This window comes from Anser anser (genome assembly GCF_964211835.1).
Source record: "Anser anser genome assembly, chromosome: Z".
NCBI lineage: Eukaryota > Metazoa > Chordata > Aves > Anseriformes > Anatidae > Anser > Anser anser.
In genome coordinates, this window is record NC_139723.1 from 62,258,008 (window position 1) to 62,278,734 (window position 20,727).

Sequence of the window (20,727 nt, forward strand, 5' to 3'; positions counted from 1 at the left end):
CAAGACGGAGTCTTTTACATGTGAAGGCTTGGAGAACGTTTACTGAGCAAGAATTTATTCTAGTCACTAAATGGAATATGAACTTGTTTTATTGCTCATTTTAAGTGGTAAAATTATTTTTTAATGCCCGAGGGCTTTGCATGAGAAGTCTGCGTATGAGCTCTATCTGTATGTTCAGACACTTTTATAGTTCAGTTTTCATAAGGCTTTTCTCTGTCCTTTTTACAGGAAACCCAGGATGAATCAGCAGTGCTATGGCTGGATGAAATACAAAAGGGAATCATTGATGCCAATAACAATATAAAAGAAGCTGAAATCTGTAAGCATTAAGCTGTATCTGTATTCCTCTTGTTCTTCTTAGTCTGGAACTTTCTTTTGCATCTTGAGAGGTTGTGGAATACAGCTATTGAACTTGATGTGCTCCTGCAGTGCTGCACTCAGCCTTCATTAAAGTAGTGCTGTCATTTGTTTACTTATAGGCATGCTATGTCAGTAGTTAGTGCTTTGTAAGCTGTGGATGGAAGGAAAAAAAAAAACAGCCAGCTATTACAAAACTAAATCTTCTACCCCTGCTACAGAACCAGTGAATTTAATGTTACTGTTTTAGAGTTGATTTGCAGTCCTAATTCAATCAGTCAAATATACTGAAAACACATGAAGGATTTTCATTGGTCGCACATCTAAGAAAAGCATCTGGCTTGTGTTTTCTGAGGCAGGGTTAGATGCACATATGTTGTCCAAACTGAGCTGTTGTACTGAGGTGCTGATACCCATTTTTTTTCCACAAAAGAAGGTTCATTTCAATGCCACCCAAAGGCATGAGAAAGCCTGAGGAAACATCTGAGCTCAGAGAAGAGACGGAAATGTGTAGCTTATAAACAGATGTGAATGAAAGCTAAAGAGTGACTTGAAAATATGTTTGTTTGTGTCTACTGCTATAAGAACTTTACATATATATCACATAAATTGCATACAGAAATTAGTTCAGCATTATGCATATACTAGTACCATACAATGTTGAAAAAGATAAGCTATTGCTTTACCTAGTAGTTGTTTCAGTAAAATCTTCTTCACATAATCAATGCCACCATTTTTGTAGCAAATGCACAGCTTTTCATAGTTTTCAACTATTTTAACAAGTCCCTAGTGGAAATAACTACTAATCCCCTGTACTCTGCCCTCTGGGTTGAAATGGAGCAGTGTCAGCACAGCACATTCTTCAGAAGTGCTCTAAGGCTTTGGAGCTAAAAACTGAGATTTAAAACTTCCCCACGGCAAAGAACCTGGTACTCGCTGTAATGAATTCATCCTGTTTCAGGAAGTTAACATGTTGTGTTCGCATAGCCTAAACTTAGAAAACTCAACTCATTCCCAACTTGTAAATTAACTTGCATTTTGATCTATCTCAGAGAAGCTATTTTTGAAAGGTAGACAATCCCCTCCCTACCACAAAGCTTGCGTACAAAAGTAAAGGCAGCATAAGATGGTTCTGTTTCAGTTAGGACAAAATGTATATTTTAAGATAGCTGCAGTAATGGCAATAGCAGTCAAGTAAGAGAAGGTACTGACAGCTATACTGGAACCATCTTGATCATTTTCCAAGTCTTTTTAATGCTTTGCAGAAGTATTAAATACTACAATATTAAAACTTGATAAGGCCTTTATAAAATGCCTGCCCCGTCAGTAAAGGACTCTATCTTGTACCTTCCTTTAGGAAGACACGTTCAGTAAAGACTCGTGTGCTTGCTGTTTCTTTGTGGTGTTTGCTGTGGAATTTGGCTTATCTTACTTTGTGTCTTGAATCAGTTCAACCCCAGTACTCCTTGTCCAAGAAGAGATCAAAACAAGATTGGCAGAACAGTAGCTGTATACCATGGCACCCTTCAGGAAGAGATAGCAGTGCAGACCTTCAGCTTTGCATAGGAAGGGGCTGTGAAAGCAGGATCTGCCTCTTGAGAGCTGTGTTATAGAAAAGAGCTGATCTTTGGCCCTGCTGAGAGTTCAAGCTTATCACAGTGGGCAGCTGCCTCTTTGTGTATCTTAGCTTCTTGGAGGGAGGATAGATGTGGAAGATCCCTTTGCAGTGCTTATCTGCTGCTGAGATCCTGATTGCTGCAAGAGCAGGTCCATGCACTGAGAGCCTGCCCCTCTCCTGCAGTCAAGGATAGCTAAATTTCACCTGATAATTTCGCAAGGCCACATGGCCCTTCTTTAGAGCAACAGCAGCAGAATGAAGTGTTAGTACACCAGTACAAACAATTTCTATTGAATTGGTGTTTTTCCCCACTATTTTTTCTTATGCGTTTATTTTAGAAGAAAAACACGATTACTTAAAAGATGAGGAAAAAGCCAGGCAGCGAGGGATCTACAGAAATAACTGTAAGCTAGGTTGTGTGTTCTTTTGTCTGTGTAGCAGTAGCTTCCAGCACCCCTAACTAGAGGACAAAAAGGAGAGAGAAAAATATTCAAATACTGGTGACCAGAGCTGAGGAGGTGGATGGGATGTGCTCGATTAGGACTGAGCCACCTGGGTCAGCAGCATGTAACACTCCTGGTAATGTGCTGCTTCCCAGTCGTTCCTGCTTCCTCCCTGCTGAGGCTGTATGCCTGGGTACTGAGATATCAGAGATGCTGTAAAAGTCATGCCTACCCTTGTGGGGAGTGTGTGCTTGGGACAGGGCTGTTTCTTTTGAAGCACAGAAACATGGCAGGATGTGATCTGGTGGAGGTCCAGACGATGGTGATGTGGTGTTACATGTTCACATAGTTTCTCAGCTGGCTGCCAAGTTATGTGGAGATGGATCTGTTTCTGCCCAGACAAATGTGATTGTACCCATTCTGCTTTAATCAAGCTAACCACAAAGGAAAACTGTCTTTTGCTGAAATGTTCTGCTAGCTCAGTCCCACACGTTGCCTCCTGTATTTAGGCCAGGTCTCACTACTGACACTGAACACCTTTTGTGGCAGCTGTGGGTGGAAAAATATGTGTAGGTCAAGCAATGAACATAGAGAGGGACCTTTCTTGTATTGATCCAGATACACACAAGGAAAAGTGCTTGCTGCTGTAGTCTGAAAAGCAGCTGTAGCAAGCAAAGTTACCTGGATTCACTTAAGCAAGGATATAATACAGATATTCTAGCTGTGTGTGTCTTTTCACTTGTTCCTTGGTGCATGCATCTTGAATTTAGATGTTAAGGAACAAAATTTAAAATCAGAGTAGTGGTTTCTAAGCAGTGCTGCATATAACTTTATTGTGTAAGGCACTTTGAAGTTTGGTATGCTGCTACATGTTGTCAGGGGTGGTGTTATCAGCCCCTCTGCTGACCATGAGACCTGCACAAAGAAAAGGACATTTAGGAAGCCCTGATCTGGAGCATGGGTAACTTCATGTAACTTGGAAGTTTGACCATGTCTCACAGCATTGCTTTTATGTGCCCTGAAAGCAAACTCTGCATTGCTGGCAAACTCAAGGGTGTTGCCTCATCAGCTTTAGGCAAGCTTCAAATTTAAGGGGATGATGATGAGGAAGGGTTGCTTCAGGATCCTGACTAGGATGTTGGCACAGTGTTGCAAAACTTTGCTCAAGACAAATGGAATTTATTCCGATTTTGCACAGTAAAACTGAATGTTAAGGTTTACAGTTTGTAACACAATGCTACAGCTTGTAACACAATGACCCGCTGCATCTCTATCAGGCTCCTGAGCGATCTGCTGCTTTATGGGCCCACCTGTTGGGCAGGCTAAGTGAGAAAACCTGCCATCCTTAGCTACTGCCCCTGGTGTTATCCGGTGTCCCACCTGATGGGGAGCAGCTCTGCCCTCAGAGCGCTCTGTCATGCCGTGACTACATCCCTGCCTGGGTGCAGGGCACGCTACAAGCCTGCTATTCTCTGAAATACTCTTCCTTAAGAGCACAGAGGAGGCTACAAAGAGGTGAAGCACTGTATTGCTGTGTGCAACCATCCCAGAAGTCCATTATCAAAGTTGCTAGTGGTTAGCATTGTGGGTATGTAGAGTACAACACTTAATTTTCTCCATCGTTGTTTTTCCCTAGTGGCCGCTGGAATATCATTGATTAACAAGAGCTTGGAGAAGGGTGACTCACAATCAATCCCAATGATACTACAGTCCAAGTTTGGATTACGGATTGTTTCAGAATGTGCCGAAACTTACTTCAAGAACCTCTCTGAAGCCAAGAAGCTGAAAACTAAAGATGGTAAATGCCATCCTGAACAGAAAAGTTTCACATTTCCCTGTCACTGAGGCAACTGGAAAACTAGCACAAAAGGCTTACCTAAAATCACTGTAAAGTGAGGGATGTGGGTGTTAATTTTTGGAATATATTGAGAAATGCGTTATAGTTGCCCAAGTGCGTTTTACATGATGGTGCATTTTACATCCAGGGCCCACTGCATGCTGAGGAATGTCTAGTTAGTTCCAGAGTCTAGCTAAGATCAAAGTAGCCTCAGAGAGAATTCAGGGCATCTTCTTTGACTGTCAATAGGCTAATCTGTCCTGTCAGAAAACCACATTACTCTCTGATTTTTTTTCCTGTTAGCAGACAAAGGAAAGGGTTAGACTGCACACTTCAGCCTTACAGACTACTGTCAAAGGTCAGGCTCTGCCAGAGTGTCCATGACCCATTTATGGACCCTGTGGTTTGCCTGAGCAGCAGATATCAGCAACACAAGTTTGGAGAGGGCATTTTGCACAACTGACCTTAGCAGCTTTACTTTGGTTTTTTTTTGTCCATGAGGAAATGAATTTTTTCCTGCCTTTCAGGATGCAGTATTGTTTACTGAAGCACTAAACAAGGCAACGATATGGACATAGGAAATCTCTGGTGGGAGCTAAATGTTAATGAGGCCTAGCATCTGGCCAGAAGATAGCAAAAATATTTTCTTGAATAGTCTGTTCCAATAGTGAGTGATGATGGAAGATGTGGCATACACTGTTTCAGCAGCAAGCACCAAGTTGACATGTATTTTTGAGAAGCTGACTATGGGTTTGTACAAAGATCACAGCGGTTTTGTTCTAGGAGAATGATACTGCCCAGCAGAATAAGAGATTTTGAAAATATTCTTACTACAAAATGGGCCAAAATATATAGTGCCTTTTTGTATAAAACTGCTCCATAGCAAATGTAGAGATGGGGAGTGAATGAGGAGAGCTGTAACTTATCAGTGTAAAAGGACACAAATGTGTGCAAATGACAGCATGTATTGCTTTCAGATTCTACGGAAGGTCCATGGATTAAACTTGTAATGAAAAATATGTATGATTACTACTACAATGTGGAAACCGAGGAAGGTACCTGTGCTGCCCCTGGAGGAGTAGTACCAAAAACTTCTTGGTTAACTGGTGAAGAAATCCAGGTAGATGGCTAAAATATTTGCTTTGACTGCAAACATAAAGCATAAGAACTTGAGGGATAGATAGCAGGACATGGCGATATTAAAGGAAGAGGCTGTTCTGGGTGAGACTAGTTCATTTTGGTTCAGTATCTGCTTCTTAAAATATCAACATCTAAAGTTTGAGACAATAGTGATGGCACAGCCTCCTGTTTTATATATCCTAATGATTTTGGGGCTCCCTAATTGAAGGTTACAGCAACATTTTTAATAGCCATTAGTAGACACTTACAGAGGAAAGTCTGACTGCTTTTTGTGTACTTTCAAATTTTTTCATCTTCAGCATTCCTGTATCTCCAAGTACAATAAGATGTGTGAAACTTAAACCCGCGTGCTGTGGAGATTTTGCAATACCATGAAATACAACTTAAATTACTGGATCACACAAGCTTTTGTGCATTTTTTGTATTCTGATGTAGCTCATATAGGATACTGGTTTACTCTGCTGCACAGACAGCTCAAATCACCACAATAGGTCCTTCAGAAATTCTGGCTGCAAAACTACTTAAGCGTTTCTATAAGTTTCTATATACAGAGCTCCCTGATTTGGTAGGTATTTCTAGATATGACTTCAAAAAAACCTTGAAAGTAGGAAGCAGAACTCTGAATCCTAAGGTTTAAAAAATAAAATAACTTTCTCAAAATAACATGTCCAGCTGGTTAACTCCAGCTTGAAAGGAGTTCATACCCTTTATAAAATTCAGTGGTAGCAAAGTAGCTCTTCATACTGACTAAAGTTTAGGGGTAAGTTTTAGGGGTTCAGATATGATGAACATAACACAGACGGAGAGAATACAGGACAGATTCCAGAATGGTTTTGTCCTTAAGTTTTGTTGTTGTTTAGTTTAGTGTTTTTTTATTAGCTCCTTTTAAATGACCTTTTTCTGTGATCCCTTAACAGAGCATTGTTGGGCAAGTCACAGCAGATTACAATCGGGAGCAGCTTTGGCTTGCTAATGAAAATCTGATTGTTCAGCTGCAAGCCCGAGCAAGGGGATACTTAGTCAGGAAGAATTATCAGGAGAGAAAAGCATACCTCCAAAGCCAGGAACCATCTGCCATCAAAATACAGGTATTGTATTAGAATGAGAATGTAATCTGGCTTGGGTAACTATCTGCATGTGAGTGGTTAAGTGGTGTATCACTGCTGAAAGCAGACTGCTAATAACAAAATTCTCAAATCAGCAATTCAGACTTCTACTTCTGCAAATGTGTTCCTGTCCTAGTTGGAATAACTATGCTTTTAAATAGAAAACCTCCCGTTTTCAAATAATAGATCGTATCCACCTGCAGTCTAAGTCACTTCAATGGGAAAAGCTCAGAAATGCATAGCCTTGGTTTTATTCTGAGGTGTTCAGGTCTTGCATGGTATACGTAACCAAGACTGGATGAGATTGGAATATATTTTTTGAGTATTGAAGTAAAAAATCCTTGGCAAAACATGACTTAAGAAATACATTCCTTTCTAGACTATCCCAACTTGGAAATGGTTTGCCTCTGTTCCATGAAGTCATAACTTGGTAGGGAGTGGCAGACGCCCTGGTATTATCAGGCTCTGGCAGTGTTCCTTGGATGTCTTCTGTTTGTTGAACTCCAAAATAAGTGTAAAACATTTCTGTGTGCTGAGAGTGTGAACATTGACAAATGCATGCACGGTGGTTTTAAATGGTTTAGAAACAATTTATTTAACTCTTGAAAAATAATCAACCAACTACCCTTTACAGAATTATAGGCAAATGTACAGCTGGTTATTTTGGTGTCTATAGTAACAACTTAAATTCATGATGATAAATACTAGTAGCTCTTGTCTGGATTGGGTTTTCACTTTTCTACGTCGTGTCTGGGCACAGTAAAGTCATGCACTGCTGCTTGAGTAATTAGGGCCTTTGAAGAGGTTCAAAAGTGAGGAGAAGTTTAGGTAAATTAAGTTCTTCTCTGATATTTTTCTATGAGCATTAAAAGAGATGGGCTGTTGTGAAAAGCCAACAAGTGGAGGACTAGGCTGATGTCACTGGTTGGATAGACAAAAGACGCATTATGGTAAATGCTGAGAACAGCTGAATGATCTGTATTGCTGAGGTCCTTGCCGAAAGTTTACTTTGAGCTAGTAGAAGGAGAGCTGAATAAAGGAATTGGCAGGTTGTCATCTGTGGCACAAGGTGATGATCCTGAATGTCTCAGAAAGACCACAGACTTGAGGAGGAGGCCAAGACAAGAACAATGTGGGTTCCATTAGGTAAAGCAACAGCTCTGGGATGCAGTGGGCAAGAAGAGGGAGGCTGGGTCTTCCTGTGTGCGGGATGAAGCTAATGACTGGGATGTTAAAGGTATACTGGTGATAAGAGTAAGGAAGGCTTCAGGGGAAGGGAGGAATTGATATTGGACGACAGTTCTAAAACTGGACCAAATTGGAATGAAATATGTCAGGGTGGCCTAAAAATATAAACAAGATTACATTAAGTTAATTATCTTTTTACTGTAAAGGCTGTTTTTCTTGTAACATACACACAGAAATTGCTAACAATGTTTATGTAGACTTAAATATCAGTTTCTTATTAACAATGTCTCCTTATAAAACAGGCTTTCTGGAAAGGATTCAAACAAAGAAAAAGCTACGTTGACAGATTGAAGGTGCTTCAAGGCAACGTTGGTGCTATTGTCAAGGTAAGACTACACTCTGCTTCTCGGTCTAAGTATTCTTCATCCCTTGACTTGGTTCTCTGGTGCCTGGGAATCTGAGGCTAGCAGCAGAAAATGAATGGGCTCGTGCTCCAGAAATTTATATGGTGCTTGAATGTTAATTGACAGATTTAATAAACAGAAAGCTTCTTGAAAGCTGTGTGCTTGACTTCTATAAGGCTTTGAGCTTGAGTGGATCATAACAGATTTTCTTACACTTCTCTTTCTGTAATACTAAGTTAGAGAATATTGGACATATATACCACAAGCACATGAGACCAGCGTGCCTACAACAGAGGACTGTCAGATACAAATTTAAAACACATGCACTCAGATACACACATACAAACCATTTGTGCAGAATGTGTTAATTTTTTATTTTTCAGATTCAATCATGGGTCAAAATGTGGCTAGCAAAGAGAGCTTACAGGAAGCGGCTGCAATACTTCAAGGATCATGTAAGTTCTTTTTCTTCATTTTGAACACGGAGCAGTAAATAGGGTAATATGACTACATGCACATTACAGAAATATGTCCTAACTCAGTTCTTTTGCTTGATCTTTGTACCTTACAGAATGAAGAAATTGTGAAGATACAAGCATTTCTCAGAGCAAACAAAGCCAGGGAGGACTACAGAACACTAAGTAAGTGGTAATGGTTATTTGCTGTATATCTGGGCAGAAGTATGTTACTGTGTGTCACTTAAAAAAAAAAAAAAAATCATCCAAGATTTTAGTTTCCTATTCGCTTCAAAAGCAGATGCAAACAGTTGGAAACCAGTTGTCTTACCTGTACTATTTTACATACTTGTACTTAGACTGTATGATAAACATTCAGCTCATGCTTCTAACTGTTATAACCTTTCTGCAGTTCAGCTTTTTCTACACTGTAATCAGTTTCTCAAGGGTTTTACACGTGTTTAGTAATGTTTTAACTAACAAGCCATTTTTCTTCAACTATAGTTGGTGCTGAAAATCCACCATTGCCTGTCTTGCGCAAATTTGCCTACCTCTTGGACCAAAGTGACTTAGATTTTCAAGAAGAACTAGAAGTAACAAGACTAAGAGAAGAAGTGGTTACAAAAATTCGATCCAACCAACAGCTGGAAAAGGACTTGAACTTAATGGATATAAAGATTGGGCTGCTGGTGAAAAACAGAATCACTCTTCAGGTCAGCAGACTGTTCAGGTTTACTTAGTAACATACACTGACCACTTCTCTGTGTTAGAGCTCAGGATTAAAGAAACACACAGTGGTTGATGTTGGAAGTGACCTCTGGAGGTCACCTGTCGTGCTCAAGCAGGTCTACCTAGAGCAGGTTGTCCAGGTCCCTCTCTAGGTGGCTTTTGAAGATCTCCAAGGAGAGAGACTCCACAACCTCTGGGCAACCTGTGACAATGCTTTATCACCCTCAATTAGTTACAATACTGGCAAAGGAAGCACTTGCTTTGCTTGTTTTAAGTAATCTCGTCAGAATAGCTTGTGTGAGAAGTTGCTCTTTTGTCCTGAGTGGTATTCCTGTTTGCCACCGAATGTCACTTTGTTGGACAAAGCAGCAAAACAGTAATTATTTGGCAGACTTAAAGCATTTTGGTAGAATGGAGTAGTCTTCTGATCATATTTGAGAGATTGTTCATTAAATAATGAATGAGTCTATACATGAGATCAGATTTCCCAGACAATCACTGTTGGCAAGCCATACTGGTGGCAAAATAAAAATGTTCAAAAGAGCAGCCAGTGAATAAAGTAGCAAAAAGTACAAAGCTGCTAATAAATGACCTCATTGCCACATATAAAATAGTTGGAAAAAATGTTATTTTTTCCTATTTGCCTTTTACATTTATATATAATATAAACCTTTGATCATTGCAGGATGTGGTATTGCACAGTAAGAAACTTAACAAAAAGAGCAAAAATCAGCTAGAAGAGATGGTTATGGTTGACAAACAGGGTATCAAAGGCTTGAGCAAAGAGAGAAGAAAAAAACTGGAGGCATATCAACATTTATTCTACCTTTTACAGGTAAGTCTTAGAGTAAAAATTAACATGAGAGCAAATAGCTGAAGAAAATAAGTATATTGCTTGCTCTATTTTAGCAATGTTAGTAGTGGTTATGAAAAGATTTCCACAGGAGTGTTGTATGTAGACCACGGTAAATACTGTCTTGGTCTTCTAATGTTTCCTGCAATTGAGAAAATCCATGCTGTCCTTAAACTGTGCAAGAAATACAGATGCTTTATTGTTGAGAATAACTTCAGGCCATACTGAAACCAAATAAATATTTTCTTCCGTATATCTTTTAGTCCACATGAATTACTGTTAATTTTAGCCTTCACTGTATGTGGTTCAAAGGAGGCTGTCTGACAAGCAGGTTAAAGCATATAATAAATTTTGCGCCCTTCCAATTAATCACATCTCACCTAAAATTTTCTAGAAGCTTAGATCTTCCCAGGGCAGATGCCCTTTGTAGCGATGGTTTATCTCAGGAAATAATGTTCAAATAATTTCTTTGTTTTGTAGACTAATCCCATGTATCTGGCGAAGCTGATTTTCCAGATGCCTCAAAACAAATCAACCAAGTTTATGGATACAGTTATCTTCACTCTCTACAACTATGCCTCTAATCAACGAGAAGAATATCTGCTTCTCAAACTCTTTAAAACTGCTCTAGAAGAGGAAATAAAGTATGTGCATTTCGTACAAGACTTTAGTTAATTTGTCTGACAAGCATTTCAGTAAATTCTTCATACCTAAAAGAATTTGATGGTTAAATTTTTAATTGCTGTAAGACCATGTATATAAATTTCAGTGGAGAATTTTGCTTTCAAGGTAATTTACCCTGAAAATTAACTAACAAACCCTGCGAAATTAGCACTTCAGTTTAGAAAAATCTTCCTATGTTGAAGAATATTTTTTGTGATAGTCACTTCAGGAAAAAAAAAGGGGGCTCTCTTGCTTTTGTGATTGAGTATTTAAGGGTGAGGAAGTCTTTTTTTTCTGCGTAGGTATGTATTCTGAAAGTGTAGTAAAGATGGTAGTTTTAAAAAAAAAAAAAAAAAAAACTGAAACCTTGCTTTATGCATTTAGCAGGCATTTGGGCCCTGATTTGTTGTTTTGTGGATTTTTCTTAGTGATCATTCACTATGCTGTGTTCCAGGGACATTATATTAACTCACACTAGCATTCAGATACTAACTGCTACAATATTGTTCTATAGAGGAGTCTAAGAAATAGTCTGCATAAACATGTTTGAATATGCAAAAAGGGTGCTTTCAAAAGAGTGGTTTCTGAAAAATGCTTAAAAACATTGATAACTGCATACATAAGTAAGATCTTTAAACCTTTCTATTGTTGATACAGCTCTAAGGTAGACCAGATACAGGATATTGTCACTGGAAATCCCACTGTCATTAAGATGGTCGTCAGCTTCAATCGAGGTGCTCGTGGACAGAACGCTCTGCGTCAACTCCTGGCACCAGTAGTGAAGGAGATCATGGATGACAAGTCCCTCATAATCAACACTAGTCCTGTAGATGTGTACAAGTCATGGGTAAACCAGCTAGAAATGCAGACTGGTGAGGCCAGGTGAGTGAGGAAGCTGGATGTACCATACCATCTCTTACATACTTAAGGGATCCCTCAGTTTAACTTCCCCTTTCCTTCTCTGACAAACTGTGTTTGTGTCTATCCCTCCCTCCCCCATCTTTCCATAACACAGTGGGATGCTTTCTTGGGGAGATGTGCTTGAAATATTGTACTTTAACCTGTTCTGAACAATAAATTACTTTTACAGAATCACAGAATGGTTTGGGTTGGAAGGAACATTAAAGATCACCCAGTTCCACTCCCCCCTACTATTGGCGGAGACACCTCCTACTAGATCAGGTTGCTCAAAGCCCCATCCAATCTGGCCTTGATCACCTCCAGGGATGGTGCATCCACGGCTTCTCTGGGTAGCCTGTTCCAGTGCCTCACCACCCTGAGAATAAAGAATCTCCTCCTTATAGCTGATCTAAACCTACCCTCTTTTATTTTAAAGCCATTCCCTGTAGTCCTATCCCTACACTCCCTGACAAAGAGCCCCTCCCCAGCTTTCCTGTAGGTTCCCTTTAGGTACTGGAAGGCCACTTAAAGGTCTCCCCAAAGCCTACTCTGCTGCAGGCTGAACACCCTCCAACTCCCTCAGCCTTTCTTTTTTCTAATTTAAGCGATCCCAAGGGTTTTATTCAAGTGACATCTGTACCACTGCTGTGATTGCTTATGGCTTGAGGGGAAAAATCAGATGAGGAAAAGGGCAAAGAAAAGTTCTCTATGAATTCCCACTTCCCCTCATCACCCTTGCTTTCAAAGCTTCTGCTCTACAACTAATCACACAAGCTCCTCTAGCACCCCTACAGATTATTCTAGAAATGATGCCAGATGATCCCAGTTCCTGAAAGTTCCCTTGCTGGGAATCTAAATTTGCTTCCAAGTATAACAACATTCCTTAAACCTTTGGACTGGCTCGGGCTAATCAAAAAGAAAATACAGTTTATGTTCATTCCACATCCTTTCAGATCTGAAAATGATCAGAAGTCATTTACTTCATCTTTACAAGTATAGTAAGCCATGCCTTGAAATAATTTACAGCACTTTGTTTTATTTTTATAGCAATGTGATAGTACTGTCCTTCTGAAGAACTATGAATTGGAACTTTTTTAATCCATTTTCAAGTTTAGGAATCCTCTTTTGTAACAAAGGGAAGGAACATGGCCTGTGCGCCCTTACCCAAATGAAGAGTTCCCTCCAAAAAAGAAGCTAATGCACATGACATTCTTGTTAAAATTATTGTTACTGTGTAAACTTCAGCTGTTTTTGTGTTCACTGACTCCTATGAGGCAAAAAAAAAAAATCTATTATATTCTCAAATATGCTTAGCATGGTTTAATGTCTGTTTGCTTTACAGCAAATTGCCATATGATGTTACTACGGAACAAGCATTAACACACACAGAAGTGGTCAGTAAATTGGAATCATCAATTCAGAGTTTGAGAGCAGTAACTGATAAAGTTCTCACATCCATTTTTTCATCTCTCAATATGATGCCGTAAGTGCTGAGTTGATGACTCTATCTGGTTCAGTTCATGTGAACGGTGAAGCTTCATATAAACCTGGGCAATGGTGATCCTTTCAAATTACATGATTTGATATGTGCATCTCAAATGACTTCCCCAGTAGAGGGAGTGGTTTTCCCACTTCTACTCTGCTTTAGTCTTGTGAATGTCTACATATACTTGAAACTTCTTGTATTTTCCATTACCATTTGTTTTGTGTTTTAAGTAGCTGACAGAAGAGCCAGTAACTTGGTTTACTAGTATGATTTGTTTGTTTCATCTAAGTCTTTCCATTATTTTTCTTTTCGTCTGTTCCACATGTAGTTATGGAATGAGATATATAGCCAAAGTTCTGAAGAGCTCGCTCCATGAGAAATTCCCTGATGCAACAGAAGATGAACTACTAAAGGTAGACTTCCAAGGGCAAACTGCCAACAGCTTGTTCTTTTGATGCCAAAGGGGATTTTTATTGATACTAAGCATTCTAATGAACTGATAAACAGCATTTATTTGAAGGGATCTGGTGTTACTTGGGTTTTAAAGGGGTGGTAGAAGAGAAAGAGAAGGGAATTCTGTTGCCACAACCTAGATTTCTTAGTCTGTGTGCTCAGCAATTCTTAATGACACTGCTCAACTTCTTTTAGATAGTAGGCTTATTAACAGTTCTTAGAGGTTTAGGCTTTATTTGAATCATCTTGCTTTTTGGTTTTGTATTTTTGCCATTCCCACCGGAGGTCCTTTCATGAAGAACACAGTGGTCTTGATTTTTATATTTTTCTCTTCCCTGAAGTTAAGTTAGCATATGAAAAGTAATATATTTAATAATAATAATAATAATAAAAGGTATTTTAATTTAAAGACACTGCGGAAGAGCTGTAAAAACAAGTTACAAGTAGGTCCTTTCATTGTATTACACACACTTAAGGTAGTTCTAAAAGTTGTGGAAATGAAGCTTAGACTGAAAAGTAAACTGTGAGTGATAAGTATGGCACTGGCACAGTGATCATCTTTAACCAGTCATATAGCCATTGTGCCTTTTTAGGGGCCTTGCTCCATGAGCCAACAGCCAACTGAAAGACTGACAACTCTCAAATTACAACTATTTACATTTACGTAAAGGTGCTTTTATTAGTGTTTAATGAAATGGTTCTAAAATTGCAAGGTATCCATTTCAATGGGACTTGCCATATATGTATATATATGGCACCAGGCAGCATTTCTGAAGTACTTCTGTCCATCACTTCAGCAAGGCAGATTAAAGTATTGCTTGACATAAGAAATAAGTAGAAAATAGAGCATAAAGCATCCAACTGAAAGCCTTTGTGCAAGCTGGAGGTTCAACAGGTGACTACACACAAACTAAGGGTCTATGCAGAAAGAAAAGTTGTTCCTTTTTCTGGGACCAGGAAAGATATGAAACAGCCATCTGCATGATACAAGTTACTGCAAGATCATTGTAGAGAGTGCAGTTTTGGAAAACCTGTTTTTTAGTCTCTTAATAATTAAAAGAAAAAAAAAAAAAACAAAAACATTAAGAGACTTGTCTCTTAATGTCAATGGATGCATTAAACATTGGCAACTGTCTCTTGCACTTCAGAAAATGAACCTGTGGAGACAAACCTATCAAAATCTAGAAGGAAAGTTGTATGTGTCTTGATGTGTTCAACTCAATGCCTTGCACTAGCTTGCCTAAATCTAGCAGTACCAAATTGAAACTTTATTTTAAAAGTCTATAACTGATGCTTTAAAAGGCACAAATTCTAAATACAAAAATGATTGAGTGTTGTTTAATTGAAAATATTCATTACAAAGTTTGGAATACATATATTTTTTAAATTTTGCTGTTGAGCAAATCCAATGAATGTAAGAACTGACTCAGCTTAACAGACTATTAATCTTTGAAGAGTTGTTATGACAAAAGATTGATTCCATTCCTTTATGAATTTGGCTTTTGGTACTTTAATGAACTACAGCTTTTGCATTAAGTGTTATTGGGACATTTGTCAAAGTGTTGGAAGAATTTGTTGTGAGATGAGCAATTGATTTTTCTCTTCCTTAGTAGTTTAAAATAGCTCTTAAATATCTAGTAAATTGAATATTTTACCCAGAAACTTTGTTACTCCAAAGCTTAAAAATAAACTATTTATAGTTTTTATTGCTGATGGTGGTTTAAATATAAATTAGAAGATTCCAGTGTATGTCTGGTAGGTTTCTGACAGTCAAAACCAGATGGTTATTTTTAATGGAAATAATGTAGTTGAAATCGAGCAATTCTATTTCTAAACATTTTTTTTAATACATAGCTGTCTGATATTTTGGAAAGATGTTTAAAAACGTGAATGGTTTTACATGGAAGTATGTATGCTTGGCTTTTTATTGTGTTATGGCATTGTGCACGTTACTGTCCTTGCATCATATAAGAGATCACAGACTCTTCAGTTAGACACATAGGTAAGACATACATCCTAGGAGTTTTTCCTTGTTTTCTACCACCAGTTCATATGGTCTAAGTTGGAAGTGATTGATAATGTTCTGTAAAATGTGATTATGTATGAAAAAGAAATTCTCTTAATTTTTTTCTTTATAGATTGTTGGAAACCTCCTGTACTATCGCTATATGAACCCTGCCATTGTTGCTCCTGATGGTTTTGATATAATTGATATGACAGCCGGGGGCCAGATACACCCTGACCAGAGGAGGAATCTAGGTTGTGTGGCAAAAGTCCTTCAGCATGCTGCTTCTAACAAGCTCTTTGAAGGCGAGAGTGAACACCTGTCATCTATGAATGCTTACCTCTCACAGACATACCAGAAGTTCAGGTATGAAAGGCTCTCACAATTAGCTATACAATAAGAATGCTCTTCTAGGATGAGTAAGGAAGACTAGTTTGTGCATTCTGCAAATAATAATAATGCCCTGCTCAAAGTTTAGTGTTGAATGATTCTCACTGAGGAAGCTGAAGCAGAAGGAGCATGTTGTATTTCTACTTGAGCATTACTAGGAACACCAATCAGCTCTGCTGATTTTGTTGCAGTAAGACTTCCTTACTGCAAATATAGATTATGAGAGCAGCATGGAATGATTCACAGTCCAGCAGAAACATTTGTGTTCCTCAGGTGGGTGGGATAACTGAATGTTTTGTCTGAGGAAAAGACTTACTGATGAGGAAAAAGTTGCTTTTTTCATTTTTATTCTTTCATCTTTGTCAAGAGATTTTATTCTTTCATCTTTGTACAGTCATAGGAAACTGCTTGTTTTGTTATACTACAGGACACAAGTTTGTTGGAATTATTGACCATCTTTTTGTGTGGTTGCTATTATATTGAAGTGTTCTTCTGCCCTGTGTCAAACTTATTTTTGTAACTTTTATGCTTATTGACCATGCTTAATAAAAGCAAATGTACTGTTCATATAATGGGTTTCCTTGAGAGATCAGCCATGAACACAAAGGCATGACCTTAGTCACTCTATTTATTTAAGGTATTATTTAAGGGCATGACATAAACATGACAAATAGGGTAGAAAGTGTAGCAAGATCAACAAATGTTAATAAAGGGAAGAACCTACTCTAGCTAGTCCTTTGATTACTACAAAAGGAAGAATTCCTCTTTTAATGAAGCCAGTTTCTTACAAGACTGAGTCTCTGGGGATCTTTACTTAAAACAGAAGTGCCCTGCCTACCTTAGACACCAATGGTGGTTAATCCCAGCTGCTCAGGTTCAGATCCTCTGACTTTGGAAAACACACTGTTCCTTTGGCAGGAGGACCTTGCTGTTTCTTGGTTGTCTATGCATATCCCTGAAGCTGTTAATAGCTCAGAGTAAATCATTGTCTTGCAAAGTAGGAGTCTGTTCTCCACGTAGTTCCAAGTTGATATAATGCTTGAAGCATTTTTTGCATTTTTTCCTCTCAAGATCCTTGGATTTTAAACAATGCCATATTTTATGACACCTCAGTTTGATTTGAGGAAGTGATTTAAATTTTGTAGCCCAAAGTTTAATAATTTGGTAATTTTATGTAGCTATCTCAAATAATTTCTTCTCAGCACACTTCATACTACAAAGTGCATTTATAACACCAGAGGGTATTTCTGTGGAAATCCTTTCATAACTACTTAAGCATTAAATATGGGTTTCTCTAAATATTTTGGATTTGCCAAGTTATCACTCCTTGCAGAATCAGGAGAAAAATCTTACCTCAAAAATAATCTTTCACCAGCTGTCCAGGAAGTCATCTTTAGTGTTTAAAGGAACCTTTCTTCAGAGGCAACGTATTTACACATCAACATAGAGTAGATTGCAGATAAGACAAATATAAAGCATGTTGATTACTTGGTTATATTTTTTATACAGCCAAACTAAAGAGAATTTATAGGTAACAATTATTAATGTCTCTCGTTTTCTCTTAGAAATTTTTTTCAGGCAGCATGTGATGTTCCTGAGCCAGAGGAGAAATTCAATATTGATGAATACTCTGATATGGTGACCCTCAGCAAACCTGTTATATATATCTCAATTGAAGAAATTATCAATACCCATTCAGTAAGTGAATATACTTATTAGGAGACTAAAATGTATAAATTATGAAATAATTATAACAGTCTCTGAGGAAAGTTTAAAGTGTGTTTCTTTTGAAAGAATTTCTTCAATGCCTAGTATGATTTGACATTGAGTATTAGATTTCATTTTTCCTAGAGGACTGCTTCCATGTAAAAGCACTGTCTTGAATAACAATGAGAATATAACATTGTATGATGGGGGAACATTTTTGTTTCCATCTAGTGTGATATTGCTAACTTATTTATATTTATAAACACTTTCCTGTCTTGGTTAAGAAAGTAAGCACAATTTGAAGAAGTTCCTTTGATGCTAGGAAAACAATTAGGTGTGAATACTACACATTATTTTAGTGCAGTAACTCTAGCAGATGATCTTCTTTTACCAATGCCACCTCTTCCACTAAACGTCTTGAATGCTTTCATCTGAATTGTCTTCTCCTGCTTTATCTTCCCTATGAATGTAAATTCAGCTTTTCATTCTGGTCATGCAGCTCAAAATTAGTTTGAGTAACAGGATATGCATAAACATCCTGTCCTTTGTCATACATAGTTCAGTTTTAAAAAAAAGTTCTCGAATCTGTCCTCTGTCATCAGCTCTGGTGGCAACTGCTTAACTTTTATTTTCTTTTCACAACTCTTTAGGATGCAGCTGGAATGAGAGATCCGTTAGATTCATCAGCTTTGTTTTTTTGGCACTTCCCTGTTTATCTCTTGACTGAGAGAGGACTTGTTCTGTGAATGTATTTTTCATTCTGTGCTTGTATACAGTTAAGCATGGTGGAGCTTTACCCAGTATGCGTAGAGTTTCTCAGCAATTCTCACAATATGATGCTCAATGTTATGTACAGTGTAGGGTAGTTGCTGCACTTAAGTCTGAGAAATTAACAATTACAGGCTTATAATTCTCACTTAAGACTGAGAAATTAAGTTACAGTCCTATGGTTCTCACTTAACTGTCCTGTTAGTATGACTGAAATGCTGACGTGCCTTTGCTTTCTGGGCTTGGACTTTTTAGTTGTCAGTAAGTTTATAGTAACCATTAACTTTTGACTAAAAATAGCTTGCAGTGCTTAAACTACTTAGTGTCCTGGAGTTTTTGGCTACTATGCATGCTTTGCTATAGTTAAATTTCAAAGAAGCTTAGTGACCCTTTGCCTTTCCGTCAGGCTTCCAGATAAGGAATACTCCTTCTATGGCAAATGAACTGTTGGATTTTGCAGTCATCAATACTGCCGACTTAATCTAACTCAACATGAGATCACTTTTTCATTAATAGTGAGAACCTGTTTACAGGAAAATGTTATTGCCCATCCATGGTCTTTACTAACTTGTTTTACCAGTATTTTTGTGGCTTAGTTTGGGAAGATGTCCAGGTACAATGAAACTTACTGTGAATATGTTCATAAATATGCAACTTCTGCTTTACTGTTTCTTATAGTCCTAGGTGCTGCGTAGCTTCCTTTCTTACTTATAAGACAGAGCTATTTCTGAAAGGTATCGCTAACAGTATTGTATTTCAAAATAGCTACTAGAATGGTTATACAGGGGAAAAAAAAGATATCTTTCTACACAACCACTGACCCTGTCTTCATCCCTTTGTATGCTCAGTTCAGGATGCTGCACTGAAAGGCACTGCTTGGGTTGTTACCCTGAAGGCAAATCTTAAGCTTTTTTCTTCTCAGTTGTGATGTTCAGCACTGAAGGTGACTTGTAGAGGAACACAGCAAGCTGCCTTACTGCAAGAACAATTCTAAAGTCTTTGTCTAGAAAGGAGTATGCTTCTTCTCCCTGCCTCCCACCCACTTTAGTTCCTCCATAATGCTGATCACAATCCATCTTTTTTTCAGTATATAGTCTCCAGATTTCTTTACAAGTATAAAGACACTGGGTATGGTTTTTTGGAATTATGTCTTTATTTACATTTGTTTATAGCTACTGTTGGAACACCAGGATGCCATTGCCACTGAGCCAAATGACCTGCTGAATGAATTGCTGGAAGGGCTGGGACCTGTTCCTGATGTAGAGTCTTTCCTTGGTATGTTGTTTTTCATCTTCATGGTTGACTTCAATCTGGGGTAAGATTAAATGGGGTCTTGATTTAAATACTGCAAGATATACAAACTCTCATCTCTCTGATGTTACCAGATTCTTCATTTACTGTAACTGTGTTTTTTTTTGAACACTTGTGACATTCTCAAAAGTGAATTCACACTTTGACTATAGTTGATCCTGCTGAAAATGAAAGCTGATGCAGTGTTGTTCAGAGTCAATAGAGGTAGCTATCTTCGACAGCATCCTTGAGATGTGTGGAGAGCTTCTAATTGCAATTTTAACTGTGAATCATAGAATCATTAAGGTTGGAAAAGACCTCCAAGATCATCTGGTCCAACCATCACCCTACTACCAATGTAACCCACTAAACTGTGTCCCTAAGCACCACGTCCAACCTTTCCTTGAACACCCTCAGGGACGGTGACTCCACCACCTCCCTGGGCAATCCTTTCCAATGCCTGGCTGCTCCTTCTGAGAAGAAATGTCTCCTAATTTCCAAACTAAACCTCCCCTGGAGCAACTTGAGGCAATTCCCTCTAGTCCTATCACTGGTTATGTGGGAGAAGAGGCTGACCTCCAGCTCGCCACACCTTCCTTTCAGGTAGCTGTAGAGAGCCATAAAGTCTGCCCTGAGCCTCCTCTTCTCCGGACTAAACAACCCCAGTTCCCTCAGCCGCTCCTCATAGGACTTGTGTTCCAGGCTCTTCACCATCTTTGTAGCCCTTCTCTGGACACCCTCCATGGCCTCAATGTCCTTCTTGTACTGAGGGGCCCAAAGCTGAACATGGTACTCGAGGTGCAGCCTCACCAGAGCTGAATACAGGGGATGATCACCTCCCTGGTCCTGCTGCCTACACTATTCCTGATACAACCAGGATGCTGTTGGCCTTCCTGGCCACCTGGGCACACTGCTGGCTCAGGCAAGCATCAGTC

The 20,727-nt window shown here is 38.6% G+C and overlaps 1 protein-coding gene across 7 annotated transcripts in view; it reads left to right on the forward strand.

Moving 5' to 3' along the window:
- The window catches only part of IQGAP2 (IQ motif containing GTPase activating protein 2), a 125,667-nt gene that overhangs the window by 95,247 nt on the left and 9,693 nt on the right, over positions 1-20,727 (forward strand). For all 7 annotated transcript variants that reach the window (XM_083816248.1, XM_083816252.1, XM_083816250.1 and 4 more), the window contains 16 exons: positions 229-319; positions 4,055-4,216; positions 5,233-5,375; positions 6,313-6,483; positions 7,992-8,075; positions 8,477-8,548; positions 8,665-8,734; positions 9,053-9,261; positions 9,963-10,112; positions 10,611-10,774; positions 11,451-11,675; positions 13,036-13,176; positions 13,508-13,592; positions 15,771-16,003; positions 17,593-17,725; positions 19,675-19,777. In XM_083816248.1, the coding sequence (XP_083672374.1) occupies positions 229-319; positions 4,055-4,216; positions 5,233-5,375; positions 6,313-6,483; positions 7,992-8,075; positions 8,477-8,548; positions 8,665-8,734; positions 9,053-9,261; positions 9,963-10,112; positions 10,611-10,774; positions 11,451-11,675; positions 13,036-13,176; positions 13,508-13,592; positions 15,771-16,003; positions 17,593-17,725; positions 19,675-19,777 (2,236 nt within the window). The remainder of the gene's footprint in view (positions 1-228; positions 320-4,054; positions 4,217-5,232; positions 5,376-6,312; positions 6,484-7,991; positions 8,076-8,476; positions 8,549-8,664; positions 8,735-9,052; positions 9,262-9,962; positions 10,113-10,610; positions 10,775-11,450; positions 11,676-13,035; positions 13,177-13,507; positions 13,593-15,770; positions 16,004-17,592; positions 17,726-19,674; positions 19,778-20,727) is intronic.